The sequence below is a fragment of the Lygodium microphyllum genome, chromosome 13 (assembly GCF_053477565.2).
Source record: "Lygodium microphyllum isolate KBCC chromosome 13, Lygodium_microphyllum_v1.1.10, whole genome shotgun sequence".
NCBI lineage: Eukaryota > Viridiplantae > Streptophyta > Polypodiopsida > Schizaeales > Lygodiaceae > Lygodium > Lygodium microphyllum.
Genome location: NC_141147.1, coordinates 139,204,153 through 139,230,763, shown reverse-complemented (window position 1 = coordinate 139,230,763; position 26,611 = coordinate 139,204,153). Strand labels below are relative to the sequence as shown.

Sequence of the window (26,611 nt, the reverse complement as noted above, 5' to 3'; positions counted from 1 at the left end):
TCGTTGCTTTTGTGGCTACTTCTTTTCCATTGCTTCCCGAGGATCCGTCATTATGTGATGAGTTTTTTGCCTCTTACAGCAAGAAGACAGGATTAGTCCAGGGAATTTCTATGACTTTGATACCTCGAGGCTTAGGGAAGGCTTTGTCTCTTCCCTCCAAAGGTGAACCTTTTGTTACCACTCATCAGCTTTTCTCTAATGAAGAGATTCTAAAGCTGTTGCAAAAGTAGACAAGGGAAATGCTGGATGTTAAGAAGGTGATCAACTCTTCAGGAGTTTCCTTTTCTATGATCACTGATCCCGTATGAAAGACGATCTGTCAGTTTCTCCAGGACAGGTTTATGCCTGCCAAAACGCCATCCCAGTATTTGTCCAAAGAGCTTTTCACAGCTTCCAGGATGGTGTTGAAAGGAGTTGCTATTGATTGGAGAACTTACCTCCTCACTAAAATGGATCAACATTTCGTCAAAGTCACCAAGGGTAATGTTACCAATGTCACATATGGATCATATTTGTCTGCCTTCTTGACCTACTCAGGTTTACAGAAGACTGTGCCTCCACCTCCTCCATCAGATCCAGCTCCTCCTCCTCCACCTTCAGATGAGTCAGAACCCATTGATATAGAGGATGATGATTCTCCGCCTCCCCTGGTCATCCAGCGCAAACGCTTGAAGCGGGTCGCGGATAAAGCTCCTTCCTTACTTCCTTCAGTGTCCATCCCTGCTACCTCTAGCAGTGAACTCCCTGGGTATCTCACTTGTAATAACCTGTTCAGAGCACATCGAGAAGGATCATTGGACATATCAGTTCCCTCCCTGAATAGTCTAGTCTCAGGAGATGCAATTCCTTTCCTCTGTAAAGATATTCAAAGCTCCATTGAGTTGTCAGTGACAGCTTGTGTTCAACAACTGTACGCGTCTTTTTATGAAGAACTCATGCAGTCTAAGGACCAGTTGCATAAGGCAACAGCTGAGTTAGCATCTGCTAAGGATACCCTAGCAGATTTATTTAAGCAAATGGAACAGCAAACCCAACTGGTTGCCACCCAAAGCGATGAGATCTCTTCTTTGAAGTTCCAGTTACTAGAGGCTCAATCCCAGGTTACTAGCCTTTCTGAGGAGAAGGAGAGGATATCCACAGAAGCGCAGGAGTTCCAAGCTATCTTAGATGACAAACTTTCAGCTTTACGGACTGCTAATGACATAGTGGCATCCCAAGCCTCCCAAATCCAGCAGTTGCAAGATCAACTGGCAAAGTCACGCTCTGTTCCTCCAAGACCTAATGTTCCCTTGATTCCTTCTCTTTCACAGCAGGACTTGGCTGCTCTTCAGAGACAGGCTACTTTGTGCCCTCTATTCCAAGATAAAGTGGAAAGATTGCAGTCCAGAATGGACTTGTTATGGTCTACATTTGAGCAGTTTCAGGAATATGTTCCACCAGACCATTCTTTCTTTGTCCACTACCACTTACAGAAGTTGGTCTTCTACATGAAGCTTTCCACGATGGATTTACCTCTTCCAGAGGATGGATGGAGTGGGGCTTGGTCTGCTGAGTTGCTGACAGAGGTAGTAAGGATGGTGTTTGAAGATTCTGTCACACTAGATACCATGTTGATGTCATACATGTATCTACGAGGAGACTTGTTAATTCCAGATGAGATGGATATGGCATGGTATGTAGGGGATATGGTATTACAAGCTGTTTTGTATGTCAACCATTTGGAGTTGCACATAGCTGACATGTTCCAGAGTTATTCCTCCAAAGTGGCTGATTGTCATGATAATTCCTGGCATCCCATGATTGATTCTGTGGTCCTAAATCAAAGACAAAACACAGCTCCTACCTTTGCCCAGAGTACTAATCAACTAAGGATGGATCTCTTCGCATATCTTTCAAAACATAATCCGTTTGATTCTTCCTTCTTTGATGCCTATCATCGACGATCTCTCTTAGGACCTTTTGTTCCTACCCTCCTCTATTACCAACAAATTGCTCACCGCTATGCTATATATCTTTCCCTTTGTCAATCTAATTCCACCACTATTTTACCCCTTCTTTTCCAACCTTCATCTTTCCCTCAAATTCCCATTTTTACATACTGTTCCTTTATTGAGGATAGGGTATTTTCCCCTTCTCCACCCTGTCCTTCTCCATCCATTCATGTACCCTCCACATTTCCTATTTATCAGTTAACACCCTTTCTTAGTGATTCCCTCCAAATTTCTGCCACTCCTTCTTTAACCTTTTCTTCCTTTTATGATTTTTCCTATCCCTCACTTCATCCACTTTTCCTTATTCCACTACCCTCTCCTAACACTTCTATATCTCAACCACCTCAATTGGTTAGTGATTGTGATGGGTTTGATAATCAGATTTCTAGAAGAAGGGGATGGAGTTCGGATGATTTCCTTACAGGACCTCAGATCAATTGGCCAGTAATTCCAGGAGAATGGACAGCTTCCAGTCAAGCTTATCAGAACTATGTTCATTTTGCTTAGCAGTATTCACAGTCTGCAAATCCCTCAGTGAGATTAACTGCTCACTTTGCTTGGTACTTGGCGTATATGCATAGGCACTCTCATAATGATTCCAAGCCTATCCCAAAGTTGTGCATGAATGTCAACGTGAGCATTGATTCCCAACAGCTGGATATATTGTATTTTCATGCCCTTTGTTTGCCTAGTAGATACCTGGTCCTGTTGGAAAGGATGTGCTGTCTTCAGTTTTTTCAAAATCCTCCCAAAAACTTTGTAGATGAATCCTTGTCTATGGATCGTTTCCGACAACATCAATCTTTCAAGAGGGATCATCTTCATTGATACCTTTCCAATGTGTGGTGAAAGCTTTTTAATGAAAATCTCTCTTTTTGAAGGAGTCATTTAGATGGTTGTGTTGTATTCGTGTTTGTGTTGTGAGTTCATTTATGTACAACGAACGTGGTGGTTTCCTATTGGATTTCGTGTGTGAGCTACATTTTGGAGAATTGTGGTGATGGGGTCGTGGTTGCAGAGTTGAAGCTGATGCTGATGAAGAAGAAGAAACCTCTTATATCCTTTACAAATTTGTTGTGATTTTCTAGTTTGATAAGAAGTGTTAATGTATAATGGGTTTTCCTTTCTTTGTATTTTTATATCAGAAACAGGTTATAAGTTGGGGTCGTGGTGGATGGATTCTTTTTGAAAAGATATTGAAGCTCAAAGTTGTGATTTTAAATGCACTTGTATTCCTTTTTTCCTGGGTCACGAGGACGCTTCCTTATTAAGTGTGGGGATATGTTAAGTGTTGAAATGACTTGTTTTTTGGCTGATTTTTATTGTTTTTGAGAGCTGAATGGTTGATTTTATGAGATTCTTGATTGGTTTGGAAGTGGTTTGAGAGTTTTTTGGATGATATTGATTGTGTTTTGGAAGTTCATGATGTTTATTGGTGGTTCTGTGATGTTCTAATAGGTTCTGATTGGTTCTGTATACCTTCTGTTTTGTTCTGTTTTGGGTCTGTTTTGTTCTGATTGTCTTCTGTAAGGAGGGATGGAGTATTGATTGATGAAGATTGAGATATTGAGAAAGCTTATTGAATGGTTTGTGAGAGTTTGGAATGGTTTGAGTATGAGTTATATGGTTTTGATGACCTTCTGTAACCTTCTGTAGGTCTTCTGTAGAGCTTCTGTCTCTGTTCTGTTCTGTTCTGTACTGTAGCTGTTCTGGTACTGTTCTTTGACTGTTCTGTATGCTTCTGTATGTGTTCTGATGGATGAGAAGTGTAGCTTGGGAAAGTTTTCTAGCCTTGGAAAGAGGTGAATACAAGTGCAAAAGAGCTGAAAGAAGTAGCTGCTGAAGACTCAAGTGAAGACTAGAGTGAAGTGACAGTAGTGAGCTATGAAAGGACACTGTAGTGGCTCTGGTGACTCTTCATATCAAACATACTTCTTGGGAGGGGTATCCACGACCTAAGAGGGATTATTGAGAGTGATTATTGAGAAATTGTAGTGAGGATATGATGTATTATTGATGGAGAGAGAGAGAGAGAGTCAGAGATAGCCAATTCTACTCAAACAAAGTGATTGTATATGAGAGATTGAGAGAGAAGACTATGAAGATATTGAAAATGAATATTATGTGATGTAATTCCATTCAAAGATGGTGTATTCCTTTGCTTTCTTTGTTCTATTGATGGATTTTGTGAAGATATTGAAGAATATGGTTGATTCTATCAAATCCGTGGGAGATCTACATGATGGTGCATGAAGATTTGTTGTGCCTGGTCTTCATTGTGATCATATGAAACATGATAAACAAGCTTGTTGATGTTACAAGATAGATTTTCTTGCAAGAGAATTCCCTTTTCCTTGGTGTTCCTCTTGGGGCTCCACTTGGTTGATGCCTTTATGTCCTCCCGTCTGTTGAGGTTTCATGAGTCTTTGCAGTATGCTTCTACCACTGATGTCTGTAGAGTCTCTGTCTCTGTTTTGTCTCTACTCTGTTCCTATTCTGTTCTGTTCTGTAAATCTTCTGTACGTGTTCTGTGGAATGTATGCGTGACTTTGGAAAATCTTTCTAACTTTTGAAAAGGATGAATCTAAGTTCAAAAGAGCTAAAATAAATGGAAGGAGCAGATATTGAAGATTGAAGAGAAGACTGGAGTGACAGAGATAGGAGTGAGATATGAAGAGACACTGTAGTGGTTTTGGTGCCTCTTCGACACAGACATACCTCTTGGGAGGTGCATCCACAACCTAAGAAGGATTATTGAGAGTCATTTTTTAGTATTGTAGTAAGGAGATGATGTACTATTGATTGATTGAGAGAAAGAGAGAGCCAGAGACAGCCGATCCTATGAAAACTATGTACCTTTCTATGAGAGATTAAAAGAGAAAACTATGAAGACATTGAAGATGAATACTATGTGATTTATTTCCATTCAAAAGTGGTGTATTCCTTTGTGTTCTTATTTTTTATGATGGATTTTATGAAGATGTTGAAGATTATGATTGATTCTATTAAATCCGTGGGAGATATCTACTATGATGCTGTGTGAAGATTTGTTGTTTTCCTTGTTTTGGTCATCGAAAGAATGAAATAGAAGCTTGTTGATGTTACGAGATAGATTTTCTTGCAGTAGAATCCCCTTTTCCTTGGTGTCCCTCTTAGGGATCCATATGTGTGCTGTGAGCGAGCCACGATGCGGGAGGGATATCAAAGGTGTAGCGGCCCATGATGCAATGTGACGCAACAAGGTCATGCTATGACGGGGCAACTTATCGCTTTGACATGTCTTGCAAGTTGGATTCTGATATGTGCTCAAGACACGGCGCGATGCTACGTGCCTGTGGACCATGTTGCTTGTGTGGGTTTCGTGCACGGACTCATGGGATTAGGTATGCACCCTCACAAAGAAAGAACCAGATAGAGGATATCTACCTCTAAAGGAGATGCATGACAGAAGAAAGAAAAATGAGGAAGCAAGGTTTAAACTACTAGAATCCAAGATGAAAACCGAAGATATTGGCCTAAATTCTAGAGAGTTAGGCCCTAATTTTGGTCCAGGGAGGTTTCTCTCCCAAAGGTACAAACAAAGATAGTCAAGTTGTGGATAAATTTTAGAAGTGGAATGTCACAAATGTAGAGAGAAAGATCATATCTTGCTAAATTATGCAAACCCTGGAAGATATTAGATATACTCAATGCCCTATCCTCATAAGGTGCCACCGATGATCATCCATGGCGCTCTAAGTTGTAAGGATCCCATTACGAGGAGAAGTCATGTGTGAGCACATATATTAGTTGGGTGTCCTAGCTTGTATATTAAATGAGGTCTATGTGATCAAATGGAAAAAAGGTGACCTTAGTGGATCTAGCCTTTGGATCAGATAGAGTAGTTATATTGATAGCAACTCAAGACATAGTGCATCGAGTTGCAAGATGTGGGAGTGCGTCTTGAAGATCTGATGGGTGCATAGATTCGAGACAGGTATTCACACTGGTGGGTTTAAACCAACACAAAATTTTGACACATGTTGTGTCGTGTCCATCTATGGTGCATACTTAAGAAGTGAGATGAATTTAGAGTAGTATGCGTAAGAGTGAGTCCCAACTATTTCAACTCATAGAACTCATTCATTTTCTATGTGCGATATGCAAGTGGTAAGTATCTTCCTTGCACGGCTTTCTTCAGCTTCTTCTAAGTAACAAATTCTTCCACTATCCCTTGATCTCTGCACCATTGCTTCCACCAAAGCCTGGCTTCGCCGATGAGTTTTAGCTTGGTGAGCATAGCCTGGTTGGCGGGTGCAATACCGGCTGCTTCAAAGTAATCCTCCATAGACTCAAGGACCCTTAGCAAGGGGAGTCTCAATGGGAACCATTGGCCCCCCTAACAGGGGTTCAGGGGTAGCGCTCCTGGTTAGATGGTAAAGGAAATATTCCATGGCCAACTAGGAAAGATTCACAATATGTTCAGACATGACAACTAAACTACCTTCCCGAGCTATAAAAGGAAGACCCTTCCAAAGCCATTGTCAATCTATCTTTTACACAATCAAAGTTTTACCAGCTAACCTTAAGTTGTTTGTCTATCATTTGTTTGGATCTCCATCTAAGCTTCTCAATGGAAGCACATGGGTATACATAGCCATCTTTCTATCAATCTCTTTGGAAAAGCTTAGAAGATTTAGCTGTAAAGAATGCCTATACAGCAATTGATGCAGCTACCTATGGGTTGTAAATTGAGCCAATTAAATCAAGTTTGAAAGCATGTAAAGGTAATGTACAATCTAAAGTATGGATGCAGGCACTAGATCAAACGGAACATGGTAAAGCAGCCAAAGAAGATTTGGCTAACGCCAGTCCAGTGCATTCAAGGAATAACTAGTTGGAAAGAACCGGTAGATTCTTTTTCTGCCTTTGCACATTTGGCTAACGTCAAACATAAAGAAGTCTTGATTGAAGAAAATAGAAGGCCCTCTTGGCCTAAAGAAAACAAACATTACCAACTTTAAACTAGGTGGCCCTCCTGGCCTAAGGAAATAGATCAATAAAACCTAAAAACAACTGGCCCTCTTGGCCTAAATAAATCAAGCAAACCTGCTCATATAGATCCCTCCTTGAAAGAAGTCAAATATACAAACACACGCTCCACTCCAAGGGGAATGATAGGGCGCTCAACCCTAAACTAAATGCATCAAGTTATGGCCCATATCTCCTCCATATACAGCAAGAGGCGTACGTATCACATGTCGTAGAATCAACCTATGGATCCAAGATAATAGTGGTAGATGGGTCTCGACTACTCTTCTCATTACCCATATCAACCATCGTCTGTTATATAACGCATTGTATTTGAAAGATTGTACAATCATGGTTTGCCTTTGAAACAAGGCTAATGGAAAATGGATGTTACCTTTGAAGTAAAGCTCATAAGCAATGTAGTAAAAGCCTTGATATCCCTCTTCTACCACTCTTCAAGTGACTCCAAAAAGTGCTCCTCCTGGCTCTTTGTCATATGTTTGTGGTGCTCTCATTTAGGTTCTCGACATGAAACAATGCTTCCACAAATTATCGCAAACAACCCATAACTTTTAGCGCCACCAAACATATATTTTGATATTTAATATAGAGGGGACATGATGGAGATGTGACACCAATCACTTAAAAGATAGTGAACATTTAACCTCACAAAATAATAGCCTTAGAACTCGCAAGAAAGAAAAACTCAAAACTCAATGTAATTCACAAAAAATCTCAAATAACTAATTTTTAATGCCCATCATGCCTTTAATCTAATGCGACAAACCTTAGACTTTAAAAAATGTATTAAAACTATGCTAGCACTCAATGTTATAGGTTGAATGCTTACAATTTAGGGGGAAAGATCACAGGCAATGCAAATTATAAACAAGAGTTATGAGAAAAAATAGAAAGTAGCTCAGTAATGATGGAGGTCACACTAGACTTACCTCAAAGTAAGCCACTACAAACACTGAGAAGGAGCTAAGAGTGAAGCGTTAGCTAGGAGTGAGGTGAACAACGAGTGTAGAATACTATGTATAGGGCATAAGATAGGGTTTCCTTTATATAAGCTATAAGTGGGATGAGGCTTGAGAGAATAAAGACCCACGATGACAAGACTAGATAGAGACTCCAGAGAAATCTCATGAGTGAAACCACAATAGCATTTTGTAGAGTAGGACACATGTTTTATACAACTTGATAAGCTAGTGAGAGTGGAGAATGTACCAGCAAACAAGCAACATGTACTTCCTTTTATGCATGCAGGCAATGTCAATATTTTATGAATGGATATGCTTCTTTGGAAGCTCTAGATGCATATGCTTAATGTCTTTGAGCACATCCATTATGCTTTATCTTTATTGATCTTTCAATGAAGCAAGGCACTAAACGATGGCTCTGCGAGGTTTTTGCCTTGTTCTTGTAAGTGAAGGGCCTCATGAGTGATGATAAATTTTATTCATAAGCTTTTCTCTTTATCATTCGACATGTTGTTGAACTATACTTAGTGAAGGTGATGTCCAACCTCAAAAATAGTAAAAGCAAGAATGGGCCATTGTTGTGCTCTCTGTTCTCTCCATCTCTCTGCCTCCCTATCCCCACATGCCCTGCACCAATATCTTTCATATGCTCACAATGTGAGAAATCTCTCTCTCTCTCTCTCTCTCTCTCTCTCTCTCTCTCTCTCTCTCTCTCTCTCTCTCTCTCTCTCTCTCTCTCTCTCTCTCTCTCTCTCTCTCTCTCTCTCTCTCTCTCTCTCTCTCTCTCTCTCTCTCTCTCTCTCTCTCTCTCTCTCTCTCTCTCTCTCTCTCTCTCTCTCTCTGCCCTTTGTAAGGCACTCCTTATTTTCAAGTGCCAACTACTAATGATGTGTGTTGTGGTTGAGATGTATGCTAGTGATTACCATCTGCTTGCAAACTACACACTGTTTTAGAACAATTTTGTACTTATTCAAATCTCAGGCATGTGCATCCTACATAGACTAAAGGTACTTGTCATAAGCTCCATTTTGACATGTGGTACACCCTATTTGGAGCAACCTATCCGCAGAATAGGCTAGGAACAGAGGGACCTAAGACAGATCTTCTCTGATAGGCATCAAAAAAGGATGAATCAAATGGATGGTTCTTGGAAAGGTAAGCTAAGAGATCCACCCTCAATTGGTAGTGCTCTGCACATAACTAGAAGTTGTATTCTGACATTGATTCACGAACATAGAATCAATCATTGAGTGACATGAATTGTCAGGGCAAGTAGCCACTTTTGAGAAATAACACTAGAACATGTCATCTATCCGCAACTCCAATGTTGCAATGGATATTTTGATCATGTCATTACATACTAGCCGTCAAATATATGAAGTGAAAGCCAAGATGGATTGTTATTAAAAAGTTAAAATGAGTTGGGACTCGCATAAAGGCTCAAATAATATGGAAACTTGAGTGAAACATGCTTAAGAAAAAAGATAGAAAGAGTCTTGTATCTAGAGTGGATTTTCTTTGAATGATACTCAACAAGACATTTTATATGAATGACATGATATACAAGATCCAACATTAGGTCAAAGGAATAGATTTCAAGTCTATATGTGATTGGATGATTGAATTCTACTTGAAGTCCATAAACCCTTAGCTTCATGAAGGCACATGCTCTCTTATAGTAGGAATGTGTTTGGGTGATTATTCTATGTTTGGATGTGCATTTTTGTCTATTGGCATAGGAATGGATCCCTAAACTTTCTCATGGAGGTGGATTTACTAGGATCATGAGGATTAGTTGTCAACTGTAGACTCACTTCGAGGACAAGTCAACTTATAATTGATTTGCTTTAGATAAAGCTTCCTCCTTAAGGATGTGGAAATCAGTCGCGAACATTTCTCATGAAGGTGAAGGGTTTCTAGGATCTCGACTATGAGTTGTCAACTACTAGGCTCAATTCAAGGATAAGTCAACTTATTGATTTGCTTTTGAGCAAGCTTTCTCAAGATTTTTGTGCATTAGAAAAAGAATTGTAGCAAGGATTATGGTCATCTTATCATTATGGTACAACAATGTTTATGAAACAAAAAGCTTATGATTACATGAGACATGATTTGAGATAGTCATTAAATCTTTTAAAAAGGGATCAAGCATGTCACCTTGTTAACAAAGATGTAATCAATGTCTATCTTTGATGGCAGGGTAGTCATTAGTCAAATATTTTGAGCTTTTAAGGCCATCTTTCAATATATCTCCAATGTGTCTACAAGATTTGTTGTGCCTAGGTTTTGTAAAGGTCTATACACACACACACACACATGTAATACACTTTAACCTTTCCATTTCCTTATGCATAATTCAAATCTCCCACTCTCTATGGTTCCCAAACTTGAATTTCAAACACAAATAATTTTTCACTATATCACAATACACTTTCCTACAAAAGGAAAAGATTATCGTACTATTGTCCTAGCATTTATGATGAAGGATGAATGTTATAGTGGTAGAGTGATACCAATATAGTGATCTCTCTTTCTAGGATTACATTGTCAACTTTTGGGGTCAATATGAGGAGTCATTTTTTTTATTTCATTTTTGAGCAAGCTTCTATATGACTTTTGCGCATTGGTGAAAGTAATTCATGTAGTAGCAATTCAATATATTAAAATTTCAATGGCATTCCATGATAAATGCATTTGAAAAATTTTACTCATATGTTTTTCAAAATAATATCTTTGTGTGTATGTGTACCTTGTATGCATGCATGCACCCCTAAGTAGTAAAAACATGTATGGACAATATGACTTAATGGCTAGATTACCTCTTGTTGATAGGAATATTTATGATCCTCTAACTAACAAAGATGATGAGATCTTGGATCATGATGGTGACTAAATCTATGGTTAAAATCTCTAAGAAGTTAACCTCACCTCATGGAATGCTGAAGGTCTATGTTTAGAAAGCCAAAAGGTATCTTGGAGAAGGTTGTTAAGAGCCATGAGCGCCTAATGCATTAGCCATGCAAGGTTCAAGCTCACTAGTGAATACATTGAAGAACTAGACCTTCCTAGTAGCTATGTGTGTTTTTACTATTCTTCAAGTAGAGGAAAGGGAGGAGTGATCCTATTGATAGAGGAGGAGCTCATTCCCATGCTAAAATGGGAGGAAGGAGGGGTTGTTGTTGCTCCTTTAATGAAATACAACAAAATGGTAGTTGTCGTGTGGTCAATATATGGCCCTCTCGCATCCATGAATAGATTAGGGTTTTGGGAAACTTTGAAGGACAAATTTCACAAGAGTGTACCATCTTGGCAAGGGACTAGAACAAGATGCCAAGTGAGGCTGACTAGCTACATGCAAATTGTACCATGATTGGATATGACAAGGAAAAATCGCATCACTTGAAGAGGACATATGATTTGTTGGATGTTTCCCACATGATTGTGGATGGCCTTTGCTTTTTATAACAAGCATAAGGACTAGTCTTAGCAAGTTGCAAGATGAGACAAGACCTATACAAATCAAGGAGGGTGGCAGGTTGTACAACAGTTGGGACTCAAAATCTTTGCAAAGTACCTAGACCACCTATCCAACATACATGGTTGGTTAGCTATTAATGAGCAAGAATATTAACTTCTAGTTTATCAATTTTTGGAACTAGTGCAATCGACTTTCTTTATTTAGGTGTCCCTACTACAAGCCAATATATTTTCAAAGGAGGAAGTCTAGTATGTGCTAGGAAAAATGAAGAAAGGAAGATGCTTGGTTTGATTGGTATCCCTCACATGAGGTATATGAGACCATATGGGATGTGAATTGGTAGAGACTTACATGCTTTGCGAATGATTATGTAACGAAGAGGCGAGATCCCTAGCATTGCTACTAAATAAGAATTAAGTTACTCCTCAAGTCTTGGATTCAAGATAAACCAAACATATGAAGGTCCCTCACATTCTAAATGTAATCTACAAAATCATTGCAAAGGTGATAATCATGAAGAGGGAAGCTCATATTACCAAAGGTGCTACATGATTCTCAATATGAACTCCTCTATGGAAGGGAATTAATGCATGACAAAATCCTCAATTTAATGCCTGCCATTGAATATGCAATACAAAGTGGGGGAGACCTAGGGATCATCAACATGGATTTAGACAAGGTCTACAATAGGGTTTGGTGGGATTTTTTCACTTCAGTGGCTAGAATAGGAATGGGGAAACAACCTTACCATATGGTGAATGTACTCTTCAACAATGTAGCCACAAAAGTGGGAGTCAGTAGATACCTATCCCACCCTTTTTGGTTTCGTAGATTAGTCAAACAAGGATGTTTACTTGCACCTATGCTCCTCACCAAAGTTGGTGATCCACTAGCTAAGATGGTTGATATCAAAGTTTAGAGAGGACTAATCCATGGTCTCCCTCTACGAGTAACTCCCAAATATGCACCCTACTTTTTGTCAATGATAAGTCAAATCTAATTTTAGTTAATATGGCTAGTTTGGGGCTAATATTTCTGAGTAGTTCTGAGGCATAAAAAATAGAAAGCTGAACACATATATTCTAAATCTAGGTTTGAAAGATACCTTGGATTCCTCAATTGGGTTGTAAGATAATCAAGGTGAGGGAAGTTTTCTTGAACCTAGAGTGCCCTCTAGGGTTTAGCATATTGATTGGATACTAGGAAAAAGGGAAAATAGACTAAAGACATTATGTGCCTTGGCTCTTTGTTTTTGAGGCAACTAAGTAGTGGTAAACAAGATACTCTCAACTTCCTTAATGCTTTTAATAGTAGTAACCCTTGTTAAAATCTCATGGATAATTCAATTTATTGCTAATGTACAACTAATCCTTATTAAACGTCCATGGATAATTCAATGTTTTCCATATCAAAGACAACAAATCGTCCCGCATTGTTGCATTAGATGGGCATGAAATAAGCAAATTAGAGCCATGTTTAGCATAGAATTGAGTAACTAACTAGATTGAGGCTACCCATTTGTACAAGATGCACCATTTCTAGCTAGTTTCTAAGATTTAATCCTTGAAGAAAAAACAAGTCCATAACTACCTCTAGATATGACTATTTAACTAGGAGTGGAGAGGGCATGTGTAATGGTGCATGGATATACACATGTGTATATGCATGTGCTTGGGGTAGATGGCTCTTAGAAAATCTAAGGTTCATCTCCATAAGTTCAATCCCAACTTTAACAAATTTACACTTTCTTAAAAGTGCTAGATCTTAAATACCTAAACCAATGCTTCAATTCCTTGTATTCTCTTATACAAAGAGCTTTTTGAGAGAATGCAAGCAATTCTCTATATGTACATATAATTTTCTACTACCAGAAGTGGAAAATGATATTCTTACATTCTCTTATATAGGAAATGTTTAGAGAACATAGGAATTCACTAAAGTGATTTATAATTTTCTACTATTAGAAGTGGGAAACACATGATCATATTCTCTTATATGTGAATTTTGAAAGAATGTAGGAAATTTTCTATTTTGATGTGTAATTCCCTACTAGTAGATGTGGAGAATTAAATTCCCTAGTTATATGTAGGGAATATATGAATGCATATATAGGAAATATCATCCAATTTCCTACATTTCATAAGATTTCCTTTATAGGGAATGAATAAAAGTTCATTGTGACATGGCTTGGAATTGCAAAGAAGCTAAGAAAGTATGGAGAAGAAGTAGAAAATGGATTGAGGTAGTGAACTTTCATGCAAGGCTATTGTAATCAAAAGCCTATGGAGGCATAGAAACACTGTTAATTTTTATAGCACTATTAGGCTGACTCCTCTCAATTTGAAAGCTTGTAAAGATGTGGTTTTGTTATTTTGTAAAGGTGTAAGGAAAAACAACTCTTTGTTTAGAGTGGTTTTTAGAGCCCTGAAGAAGATTAGCTAGAAAGCTACGTCACGTCACCTAAATGCCTAATGTACTATATTAATGCAATCACATTATTAAACAAAGTTACATTTTTCAACATACATCGTATAGAAACATGCCTCTCCACCCCCTTGGACCACTTGTAAACACGATTAATTGGTTATATTATACATGATAAGAACTTGTGATAAGCAAGGGGGAATGATAAGAGTGCACCTTGAATGGCCTATTACTTTTAAACTTGGGTGAAAAGAGGTTGAAGATGAAGATATTGAATCAATGATTGTGTAGTAATGAATGCTCTCCAAGATGAGGAAAGAACAATTAGTATGAACCTCACCGCAAATGGTTAGACACCTCAAACAATGGCTTCATCCATAAAGTCAAAGTACCATCGATCTAGTAATTATTTCCAATTGATCCTCTTATAAAGAGGATGGCAAATTTCACCAAATGTTCTAACTTGACATGCAATATGAGCAACGCTGATAGGATACATCGTGGGCTATCAACGAGCTATTACTGTGAATTGGTGGGATATGGGATGGGACACACGCAATTTGACTTGTGGTAGTCGATGGTGTGGCTGGTATTATGTCTCACTGTGCAAGTGAAGGTGACGTGTCTTTCAGGTATTCGCTTATCAATTTGCACTTAGTGCTCTCTCTCCATTGGAACCCAATTTCGCCTGCTTCTCTCTTCTCTATGCAGTCCCAAGGCATTGATCATGTGAACGGGGTGGTCGACCTGTGCGTGGCACAAGTTGATGTACTTGCGCGTGTCTGGGCTGTAAAGTAGCTTCAAAATTCAAATCCTTTACGAAATGCGATATGAAGAAAACTATGCCAGAACGCATAAGTTGATCTACTTGCGCGAGTCTGGGCTGTAAAGTACCTTCAGTCCCTTTACGACGAAATGCGATATGAAAAAAATAATGCGCAAGGTAGCTGCCATTAGCGATGGCCTAGTCGGTGAATCCAATTAATATAAATTAGAGGCTAGAGGTTATGGTCCTTCTTCGGCGAGGGATCTAGGGCGGACTAGAAAAGGTCTGCTCTACCTTGCTTTCATCCAACCTATTTCTCTTTGATGTTCTCAAAGAGAACAAAGGTTTCCGTGAGAAGAGGACGTCCACACAGTCTGTAAGGGACCTTAGAAGACACTCAAAGAGCACGGCTTCGCCACAACGTCAAATTGTAGGTGAATACTATTCTGATTGCGATACCGGGGGCTCAAGAATGACGGGACGGGATACTTTTGACCTAGAGCCCCCACGTTTAGATTTTAGCTTAAAGAGCCACCGTTCTCATAGAACTTTACCAAGGAGGATAAGGATAGAAGATCTTATCGAAGCATGATTTCATATTGACCCATCGACATAAGGAAAAAGAAAGAATGCATTGCAAGTAGCATCTACTGCTTTTTCATTGTTTCTGTGATTGGATAGCATTGTCGAAGGGGCTTTGATGTCGAGGTTGAGGATTGCTCATTGAATAAGATTATTGCTTACAGGATACATCAATATAAATGGAGCGTGAATTAATCCATTCGAATAAGATTATGGATTAAAGGATCGCATTTTAGAGGGAGATGTACAAGCGCGGGCTGTGCTGATGTGAAAAGCTAAATTCTGTCAAGCTAGCAAGGAGGAAGATCTGTGGGAGGAGGTGGCAATATTTGGTCGCTTTGCCTTCCGTTTTTGACAATAAAAGCCATGGACATGCCCCATGAGGCATGCAGGTCAAGGTGGCAATGCATGAACCAGACACCTGCACCATATCAATGGAACCATTAGTGAGTCGAAGTGGAGTACATAGGAAGGGCTTGTAGGGCACTTTAGCAGAGCAAGCCGAGTGCGTAAACCTCAATAATCACTTTCAATTTCATGGAAGATTGATTAATGGGATAATCTTAATTAAATTGTCCTGTGAATGAATTGTCATTATATTTAATACGGTATATGCAGCATACCAGGGTTGGTTGTCCTGAAACGGATGGCCGCCCAGCCTCCAAAAGGGACGGCTACTGTGTTGCGGGAAGGGGGGTTCACGAGGTTAAAGGTTTTGGGGTCGGAGGAAGCATTGAAGGTGCCGAAGCCCGTCCCTACGATGTAGAAGTTCTGGCCGTGGAGGTGGATGGGGTGACTCTCGAATCCGAGCGTGGCCGTATCCTGGAGCACGATCTGCACGTTGGTCCCGAACTCCAGCACCTTCACCTTCGTCCCCACCACCGACTGCATGTTGCTGGGATCCACCCCCGTGTAGTTGTACACGAACAAGGGCGTGTCCGGGAAATCTGTCGTGTACACTCCGTTGATGTGATTGTAGTATGCCTGCACCAATTTAAACAATAGGTCAACGTTAATACATCGGATGCCCAATTCCACCCGGCCTTCATGATTCTAATTATTCATATATTCGAGCTGCAAATTTCTTTATTGTAATCTGGCTAGAAACGTGTAACGTACCTGAAGAAGGGAAACGGATGGTGTGCTGAAGGTGACGTTGTTAATTGATGCAGAGAATCGGTTGCCTGGGATGGGGCCAGAGCACGTGGAGCAAGGTTGCAAGGCAAAGCCAACTGTGAAGAAGAGGTTCTCATCGACGGTTTGGGGTACATTGTAGTAGTAAAAACCTCTAGAATACGATTGGCCCCTCAAGCTCTGAGAAAATTTCGCCGCGAACGCAATGTCATTCACGGCTGGGAAACTGGGCATGGGCAAATTCGTGGAAGGCACAGTGCTGGCTCCATTGTATCGGAGTATGGCGGTGGCGGCTCTGGTGGGGTAAGGGACGACCGCCGGGTTCACTGGTGAGAAAACAGTAGCCGATATGAAATACTGGCCTGTCGGCTGGTTGGCCGTGAAGAGCACATTGGTAGTCTGCCCAGGTGCCACCACAACCACGTCTGTCTGGTAGGGCAGCGTATACTCCGCATCGACCTCCACTACCGTGAGGGTGTGGTTGGCCACACCCACAAAAAACTGGAAGCTCAACGCCGTGTTGATGATCCTCAGTAAGTATCTTCGCCCGCGCACCACATTGAACACCGGAGTATCTGCATCAAGTTGTAATTGACCATATGGTAGCTTCAATTAGTGACGAGGGACACGATTAGTATCCAGGTTTGAAAAACATCACCATTAAGATGAGTACCCAAGTTTAAAGGAGAATTGGTCCACGTAGTAGCATCGACAAGAGAAAATATAACAATATTCTCCGTCGAGTGTTACCTTGTCGGGAAATGTAAGAGACAAGGTAATAATAATATGAGGCCTCTAGCTTGAAGGTTTGCTGAACTTTTCTTTTCAAGCTGATGCAGTGAGGCTACTACCTAGGTATTAAGGCCAGTTACACAGAGGCGGACGCAATGAAATGGTGGACACATGTGCTACGCTTCTAGGTTATATAAGATTAGAGAGACCAAATTACTCGTCGTGCCAAATCGTAGCATACCTGCCAGTGAGCAATCGTATAGGGCACCAGGTTGTCCATTTATTGTCAAAGCATCCGAAACTTGGCTACCTCCTCCGATCTGTAATGCTTGGGCAATGACATCTTCAACATTGTCATTCCACCATTCACCTGTTGATCACGAGTTGCAGGTCAGTAAGTGTTATATCATATGACTGGGTCTAGTAGTTATGCCTGCAAATGTAATTAGAGTCCGGGTTTGCGCACCCAATGTGCATAAGCCCTATTTGATCGGCCATGACGATCTCGACTGAGCAGAATACATATATCTAGTATCTACAAGCTAATTGATTGTATAAAGCATTACCTACAAGAACAGGAATCTCGTTATTGGGAGCTGTGAAAGGGTAGACAACGTTCTGCTTGGGAAGGATGATGAAGGCCCCATGCACGGTGGCTCTCAACCAGCTAATATGGGCATGCCAAAAGAGGGTTCCTCGTTGGTCGATTATTTGGAACTTGTGGACGTAAGAGTTGCCAGTCTGGATGGGACACTGAGTGATATAGGCTGGCCCATCGGCCCACGCACTGAGGACCTGGCGGACACCATGCCTGCCCACATTATAACATTCACCGCGATTAACAAGATCACCAAAGGTTTGCTTATCACAATGTTATTTAGATCGAGCTTCTACAATATCATTTATATAAAAGGACTGTATTATTGCTATCAAAGAGAGCAACAGATTTTCTTTCTTATACCAGTGGATGGTAATATTGTCGGCTACCAAATTAGTGATCTTCACAATCACTGTGTCACCCTCTCTCACGTAGACTGTTGGGCCCGGGTATTGACCGTTGATTGTAATAAGAGCTTTTGTGTGGCAAAGGCGTGTGTAGTTGGCATATTGAACCTGGGTTGTAAAATAAGATCGAACCTCGATTAGCATCAAAAGAGAACACTCCGTATGAAGGCTAGTTATACATCTAGGACGGGGTAGTTTTACTGAGGGAATCTCCTAGGCTAGAGCAGCATAACAGCATGCGCGAGCTGATCAGTTCATTAGTCTCATGATTTTATAGGTTGTAGATCAATTGCAGTATTATTAAATGGTGAGAAAGATCATACCTTCCAGTCTAGCTGATGAGTTGTTGCCGCTTCTGCATGTAGCTGACGATGTTGCAAGAGGAGAAGGGAAAAGGCCAAATGAATTGCAACGATGGAAAGGAGAGCGATGACTGGTTTATTCATGTTCACAAAACAAAACTAATGGTGAAGCTTGCAGGAGACGGGAGGGCAGCAGAGCTGATAATAAGAAAGCTGGAATGCAAGGACGTTCTGTACATCTCAATGCAGGATACTGTGCGCTCATTAATATATATAGGCAGGTACATACTACAGAGACGTGGTTGCCTCTGTGAGAGAGAGAGAGAGAGAGAGAGAGGCGCTGAATTTCTGAAAGTCCAACCTGAAGGGTGGTGGTGGAGGGAGTCAACGCGGAGATAGAGGGAACTTAGTCTTACAAGAAGACGAAGGACATTAATACTACTAACATTAACAATCTCAGGAATAATAATTCTACTATTACTAAGACGACAAGCGATTAACATTCAGAATCCAGATGCAAGAAGAAGAAGAAGACGGAGGAGGAGGACTCAGGAGTTTCAAATTTCAATCTACAGTGATATCTTCCAAGCTAAACGAGTAACCGCATACTCACTGATGGACATTGATGTTTGCCAGTCTCTGACAGCCCTGCATACATCTTGGGAAAACAATGTTCTAATCTTGGGAAAACAATGTCCTATCTACACCGCCAATGAATGCGAGCTTTTGACTAGATTGACATCTACCGCGTGAAAGCTGTGTTTTACACACACTGACCCACTCGCTCCACCCACGACCACCGCAACACCCCCGCCGGCCCTGGCCACTCTGTCCCTCATATTCTCCCTAAATGTTTAGACTTCAGCGCATTCTCGGACGATGATCGACTTCAACGCACTCTTTAACTTATGATAACGTGGATAGATAGATTTGTGTGCAGAGATTACAGTTCATTGACCAATTCTATAATTCCCTATGGGCATGGAGCGTGGGAAGGGTGTCAAAGCGGATGTGAACCCGTCTAGAAGCTTGACCTTTGGCTTTCCCCCGGGCCCGTTCAACCACAGTTCACAGCTCGGAAGAATTGCTTTGTATAACGTTTTAAGGACGTTTTTCCACAGTTGGGAGTGCTGCTAGAATAAAACTAACTACAGCTCCTAATGCAAGACAAAATATTTCGGAGCTGGGATCAAATATAGTTCCCCAATAATGGATGAGGGATGTAAGGAACTACTAGAAGTAAAGATATTCACACTTCTAGGCATTCGAATGGGGTTTGGAGCCACTCTTATTAAAGGTGGGACTACGTGACACGAAAGGTAAAAAGGAAGTTGGAGTATCTTAAAGGTCTGCCATTCTCCTTTTTAGGGAGGAGAATAGTACTTAAACAGGCTAAAACTACTTGAGAGCTTAGCCAAAAACTTCTATGGTCAGGAGATAGTGATAGGTCCGCATTACCGAAGGTCGCCTGGGAAGATAGCACTCTCCCTAAAGAGGAAGGAGGATTAGGTTTGCCCAACCAGATGTTAATAGCTAACCAAATGGCAACAAAAATGCATATTAAGAGCCCTCCAACATGAAATTGATGTTTGGGAAACTATGACTTTCAATAGTTGGCTCATCTTCCAATTAGAAGAGCACCCAAGATGGAAGCGACTTAATGTAGTCATCATTGCATTTAGCAAATCTAAAATAATAATCTGAGGGTACCCAGTCTTGGGAGTAAAGGCGCATGTGCCTAGTTGCCAGTATATTACTACAGTGACAGTATCTGCACCTATTCACTATAGGCGGTGGCCGTCCATCACTATCACTTCATTCTTTATTCTTTCAGTGACATTTGAATAAAGGGAAAGCTAGTCACACATTGCTAATGTTGGAGTTTCCACATCTTGAGTCTCTCTCTCTTATTCTCTTGCTCTATCTGCAATAGTTCCATCTCTCTTGCTTGTGCTTTTACTTGGACTTCTCCCTTGAATTGGTATCAAAGACTTCTTCTCTATGAGCTTGGCATTGCTTCAACTCTCATTCGAGTTACCTACAGAAAGGTTTCATCGTTGGTAGCCATAGCTCCACCTCTTGAGGTTCATATGAAGCTGACATTACTCTAGTGTTAAAACATGGATCTAGAGCATGGTAGGAGTTATGGAGGATGAAAGATGAAGTCAAGACTCATGTTAACATAGACAAAGAGAGACCAATTGTTGCACAAGAAAATTAGGTTCCAAGATAGATTAGCTTGGACTCATAAAGACAATCTTGTGTAATGAATTGACACTAACAAGTCACTAAGTGAAAGTACAAAGCATCATGATATTGCTACATTCCATTGTCAAGTACAATGCTTTATAGAAGTTGGGTTGTTCCACTCTCCTCACTGTGCATATGGGATTCAGGACATCCCTTCTTGGAGCATACATCATGTGTCATTTCTCAACACCCCCTCTCAAATGATGAGTTCCTACACTTGTTGGCTTTTGCCCCTCCCTTCATGATGTCATGGCCCGGGAGACTAGCTCATAGGTAGCCTAGTTGAGTTAAAGTTTGAGACTTTACAACTTTGCTAAGGGCTTTTACAAAGCAAATCCACTCAGGGAAAAATAGAGATCGACTATGGGAAAACAAAAAATATATGAAAGATACAATGAAAATTTATTTAGAACAATCTGTCAAAGTTGTTGATGGTAGTAGAAGCATCTTTCTCTTCTTCTTCATTCATGAATTGGTTCTGGTGGTGATCATTCTGTATCCACTGTGCTCTTTCCTTGTGGAAACATTCATTGGCTATATGGTCGGTTTTACAACAATAACTACATGTCATTTGATTTTTGTTGTCGGTGTTGAGTCCTCGACCTCTTCCTTTGGGTCCAGCAGCTCCTTTGGTGTATACGAGATTTTCCCTAGATGATGGGATACTATCTTTTGTATTCTTGTTCTTATGATTGTTATCTTCATCAAGAAGAGAGTGCTCAATATCTTTAAGTGAGAGATTGGGAACATTACTTAGTATTGAAACAAGGTTCTCATATGGTTCATGATTAACACTTGCAAGTAGCAGTGCTATTGCCTAATCCTCGTTAATGTTCTTTTTAAGAGTTGCTAGTTGAGTCTTAAGGCTCTTGAACTTATTGATGTATACAGTCATACATGAACTGTCTTTTACATTCAACTTATAAAACTGCATAAGTAACATTACAAGGATATAGAGGCATAGCAATGGCGCTTTCCGAGGCAAATTAGCGACGTCGCTATTTGCGTCGCAAATAGTGACAGTACTCAGACGAAAAAACGCAGGTCAAAACCCAAGTACGTTATTTTGCGCGAACGAATGAAAGAGAGCAAAAGGGAGAGCGAACTCCATCTTGCATCTGAGAGGGAGAGGGAGAGAAAGAGGGAGAAGGAAAGCTTCTCACTGCTGCCGCTGCCATTTGCAAAGAAGAGAAGGAAGTGTATGGAGGATAAAGAGGAGCCGTTGTTGTGAAGAGGAGCCACCAAATCCATCCACGGGCCTTTGTGGTGAGTGCATTGTTCCATCTTGTTTTGTTTTTGTTTTCTCCTTTTCTTTTACTTGTTTTTGTTAAAAATCATATTGAGAGAGAAAGAGAGGAAAAGAAAGAGAGAAAAGGAAAGAAGAAACGAGAGAGCGAGGGAGAAAACATTAAACAATATAATAGGGAAAAAGAGAAAGAGAGGCAAAGGGAGGAGGGAGGGAGAGAGAGAGGAAGGGAGAGATTGTTGTTATTGTTTTATTTCTTCTTTTCTTTTTTTCTTGTTTGTTGTTGTTGTGATAGTAGTAGTAGCGGTAGTTGTTGTTGTTTAATTTTTTATTTTCTTGTTTGTTGTTGTTGTGGTAGTCGTAATAGTAGTAGTGGTAGTGGTAGTGATAGTAGTAGTTGTTGTTGTTTAATTTTTTCTTTTCTTGTTTGTTGTTGTTATGGTAGTCATAGTCGTGGTCGTACTCATCGTAGTCATGGTTCTAGTAGTAGTACTAGTAGTAGTAATAGTATTTTTCTTGTTTGTTGTTGTTGTAGTAGTAGTTTTTTTTTCTTTTCTTGTTTATTGTTGCTTAGTTTTTTTGTTTGTTATTGTTGTTGTTGTTGTTGTTGTTGCAGTTTTTTCTTCTTTTCTTGTTTATTATTGTTCTAGTAGTAGTAGTTGTTGTTGTTGTTGTTTTTTCTTCTTTTCTTGTTTATTGTAGTGGTAGTGGTAGTGGTTTGTAGTAGTAGTAGTAGTAGTAGTAGTAGTAGTAGTAGTAGTAGCTTTCTTGTTTCTTGTTGTTGTTGTTGTTTTAGTAGTTTCTTTTCTTTTCTTATTTATTATTGTTTAGTTTTCTTGTTTCTTATAGTAGTAGTAGTAGTAGTTTTTTCTTCTTTTCTTTTTTGTTGGTGTCGTAGCAGTAGTAGTAGTAGTTGTTGTTGTTTTTTCTTCTTTTCTTGTTTATTGTAGCGGTAGTGGTAATGGTAGTGGTAGTAGTAGGGAGAGAGAGATGTTTTGTTAAAGAAAATTGGTAGTATATGTATAGTTAAAGGAAATGAGAGAGGGAGAGAAAGAGAAAAAGAAAGAAGGAATGAGAGAGAGGGAATAAACATACAACATAATAAAGAAAGAGAAAAAGAGAGAGAGATGGAAGGAGAGAAGAGAATGAATGGATAAAAAACAAAGAGAGTGGTGGCAAGGTCCGATGAGGTCCGGTGCAATACCACGAGATGGGAAACACTCCAACATATGTTAATTTGTGGGTGGTTGGAGACTTTATATACATTAATTTTGTTGAGTTACAAGAGAAGAAATCCCTTCTCAAACAATTTAAGAAAGAAAAAAATAATGATAACAAAAATAAATTGTTTGTCATAACGTAGACCAAATGGAAAATGATGAAGATCATGATGTTCAAGATCGCGAGGCATATCTTAATCAGCATGTCCCAATTCCTTGTTCTCAATGTAAGCTGGCAATCAAAAACATCAATTGTCTAGCTATAGAATACGTACGATGCTTCGGTCAGTTTCAATCTAAGATTATTGATCAGGCAATCTCAGATTTTGTGCAAACGGTAAGAAAAGTGTATATCAATCATGCATTGATCCTAAGGAGGAGTGCGCCTTTTGCGGCTAGTTAGAAGAGTTCGTGGGCATGTGATGGATGGAGTGCCTGAGCCAATCCACCACTTGGAAGGTACTGCCCAATCTATACCATCAATACCAGAGGAGATATATAGCCTTCCAAACTAACCTACAATCTTGGAGCGTGAGATGGATCGAAGGCAATGATCGATGCATTGATGCCCATGGATGTCGAGACTTCTGATGCGCTTAGAGAGGAAGCATCCATACCATTATATAATGGGTGCCGAGTATCTCGCCTGAAGACACTACTTGCACTCCTAAGTGTGCAAGCAAAATACGAGTGGAGCAATGCGAGTGTGATCGAGTTGTTCAGGTACCTTGTACGTACGCTTTGTTGATTTCTTTTTGGCACTATCACAAAAAATATTTGTGCTTTTTCAAGATTTTTTATGATTTTTTTCAAGTTACTAAAATATCATATATTACCACTTGCAAATACCATGCCCGAGTCTCGTGATGATACATGACATGTTTTACGAAAGCTTGGCATGAACTACAACAACATCCATGCATATATCAACAATTGTATACTATTTTGAGGAGAATACGAGACTATGGAGACATGTCCAAAGTGTGGTGCTCACAGATATCGACATGACTTGCAAGGAAAAACCATCCCTTAAAAAGTTCTTAGATACTTTTCACTTACGCCCCGCATAAACCACATGTTTCGTACATCTGGCATGGCGAGCTTGACAAGTAGCATGCGCAAAATAGGTCCACAAATGAAGTTCAACGAATATCAGCAGATTCATGCGCATAGAGCCACATTGACTTACCTTCCCACGCTTTGCCCGAGAGCGAAGAAATCTTGAGCGCGGTCTTGCTATGGATGGAGTGAACCCATTCGATCTGGGCTCAACTTCTTACAGTGTGTGGCCTATAGTCCTTGTCAACTATAATATCCATCCATGGATTTCTATGAAAAAAGGATATCTTATCCTTAGCTTACTCATTCTCCGCCACTATCAAGTCAAAAATATGGATGTGTATCTTCGTCCATTAGTCAATAAGCTTAAGATTTTATGGGAGGAGGGGGTCACCTTACAAGATATGCCAATATTTGAGGCATTCTCATGTGGACCATGGATGACTTTTCGGGATTCAGAGAGTGCTCAGGTAAGTAGGCTTCCATTCTCATTGATAATATCTATTATAGCTCATTCAAGTTTGTATTCACTGGATAGAGATGTTGGGACAGCTCTGGTTACCTCAGGTTATCATGCATGTCCATTGTATGGGCCACAATGAGACTCCCGAAGGTCATGAACAATGAAGAAGATGGTATATCAAGGACATGCCCCTTTCTTGCCAGAGAGTCATGAACTCAAGGAAGGTTTTCTTGGACAACCTCCAACACGTATAAATGCCCAAAGCTGGTACAAGCTGAAAATGGTCCACACAGAGTTACATTCAAATGGAATGCGACGGTTCTGAGTTTTCTACGAGTTGCCATATTGGACCCACTTACAGATCAACCACTTGTTGGATTCCATGCATCATAGGAAAGAGAGACACTATAGGGGCACGAATGGATTTGAAGGAGGTAGGCAAGATGGAGGTGCTTTGGCCGCACTCGATTGCTGATAATTTCTTGCAACTACCTCACGCTCATTGGATTTTGTCCACTAAACAAGAGTGCATTCACTACAAGGATTTGAGCTTATAGCGACGGCGGATAGCGGCATCGCTATTTGCATCGGTATTTGTGTCACATTGTGTCGGTATTTGCGTCGCAAAGTACTGATGCAAATAGTGACGGTCCACAGGGGAAAAAAATGGGCCGAAACTGAGCGCGGCTTTATTTTGTGTTTTCGCATTTTGTGTTTTGAGAGCAAGAGCGAGGGAGAGAGCGACCGTCGTGAGAGAAGGAGAGGAAGAAGACTTGCCGCCGCCGCCTTCGTTGTTCGCGAAGGAGAGGAGGAGCATTCATCGCAAAGAGGAGCCGCCCCACACTCGCCATATCTCATCGGTGAGTCTCCCTCTCCCCTTCTTTTGCTTGTTTAAGGTTTAAATCACTTTCTCTTTTGCTTGTTTAGGAGAGGAAATGAGAGAGAAAGAGAGGGAGAGGGAGAGAGAGGGAGAGAAAGAGAAAGAGAAAGAGAGGGAGAGGGAGAGGAAGGGGGAGGAAATGAGAGAGGGAGAGAAAGAGAAAGAGAGGGAGAGGGAGAGGGAGAGGGAGAGGGAGAGGGAGAGGGAGGGAGAGTGCCTTCTCTCTCTCCCTCTCCCTTTTGCTTGTTTAAGGTTTAAATCACTTTCTCTTTTGCTTGTTTAGGAGAGGAAATAAGAGAGAAAGAGAGGGAGAGGGAGAGGGAGGGAGAGGGAGGGAGAGTGCATTCTCTCTCTCCCTCTCCCTTTTTCTTGCTTAAGGTTTAAATCACTTTCTCTTTTGCTTGTTTAGGAGAGGAAATGAGAGAGAAAGAGAGAAAGAGAGGGAGACGGAGAGGGAGGAAATGAGAGAGGGAGAGAAAGAGAAAGAGAGGGAGAGGGAGAGGGAGGGAGATCGAGTGCATTTTCTCTCTCCCTCTCCCTTTTGCTTTTGGAGAGTGTTAGGATATATTGTGAGAGGAAGAGGTAATGAGAGAGAAAGAGAGGGAGAGGGAGAGAGAGGAAGAGAAAGAGAAATAGATGTATACTCAAATGGATAGCTTTATGGAGATGTATGTCTACTCAAATGGATAGCTTTTGTCTACTCAAGATGTAGTCCACCTGTGTGTGTATAAATTGGAACGATAACATATCCATGATTATGGTAATGGTATGCACTTTACTTTTTTTATGGGTACCATTACATCGATTCCTTAAGAGGGCTAAAAATTAGTCATACACTTTATAAAGTCTAATTAGGAGATTTAAGATGCACGATAATAGACTTATCGATAATGGTATGCAATGTGCTTTGCCATGGGCCACGTACATTGGTGACTCTTTAAGATAGCTTAAAATTGGTCATATCCTTCATAATGTCCAAGTAGGGGATCTAATTGTGATATGCATAATTCATTGTTTTTGTATTAACTTTATAGGCATAACAAATTAGTAATCATGCTAACTAGTCAACGAAAGGACTAAAAGAAA

The 26,611-nt window shown here is 40.3% G+C and overlaps 1 protein-coding gene across 1 annotated transcript; it reads right to left on the bottom strand.

Annotated features, from left to right (window-relative positions):
* Nucleotides 1–15,348: 15,348 nt before the first annotated feature.
* Nucleotides 15,349–18,676, bottom strand: LOC148027271 (putative laccase-11). The gene is made up of 7 exons (XM_087691847.1): nucleotides 18,429–18,676; nucleotides 18,062–18,213; nucleotides 17,667–17,911; nucleotides 17,342–17,470; nucleotides 16,354–16,943; nucleotides 15,858–16,218; nucleotides 15,349–15,655 (listed from the first exon to the last, which is right to left on the bottom strand). The coding sequence occupies exons 1-7, from the start codon at nucleotides 18,549–18,551 to the stop codon at nucleotides 15,525–15,527; spliced, it is 1,731 nt and encodes a 576-aa protein (XP_087547973.1). The 5' UTR covers nucleotides 18,552–18,676; the 3' UTR covers nucleotides 15,349–15,524.
* Between the last annotated feature and the right edge of the window lie 7,935 nt (nucleotides 18,677–26,611).

Excerpts from the sequence above, each read along its gene's own strand:
- LOC148027271 (XM_087691847.1), bottom strand. The coding sequence starts at position 18,551 with ATGAATAAACCAGTCATCGCTCTCCTTTCCATCGTTGCAATTCATTTG. Across the intron at positions 18,214-18,428 it reads CTCATCAGCTAGACTGGAAG|GTTCAATATGCCAACTACAC; the intron begins GTATGATCTTTC and ends TTTACAACCCAG. Across the intron at positions 16,944-17,341 it reads ATACGATTGCTCACTGGCAG|ATACTCCGGTGTTCAATGTG; the intron begins GTATGCTACGAT and ends AACTTGATGCAG.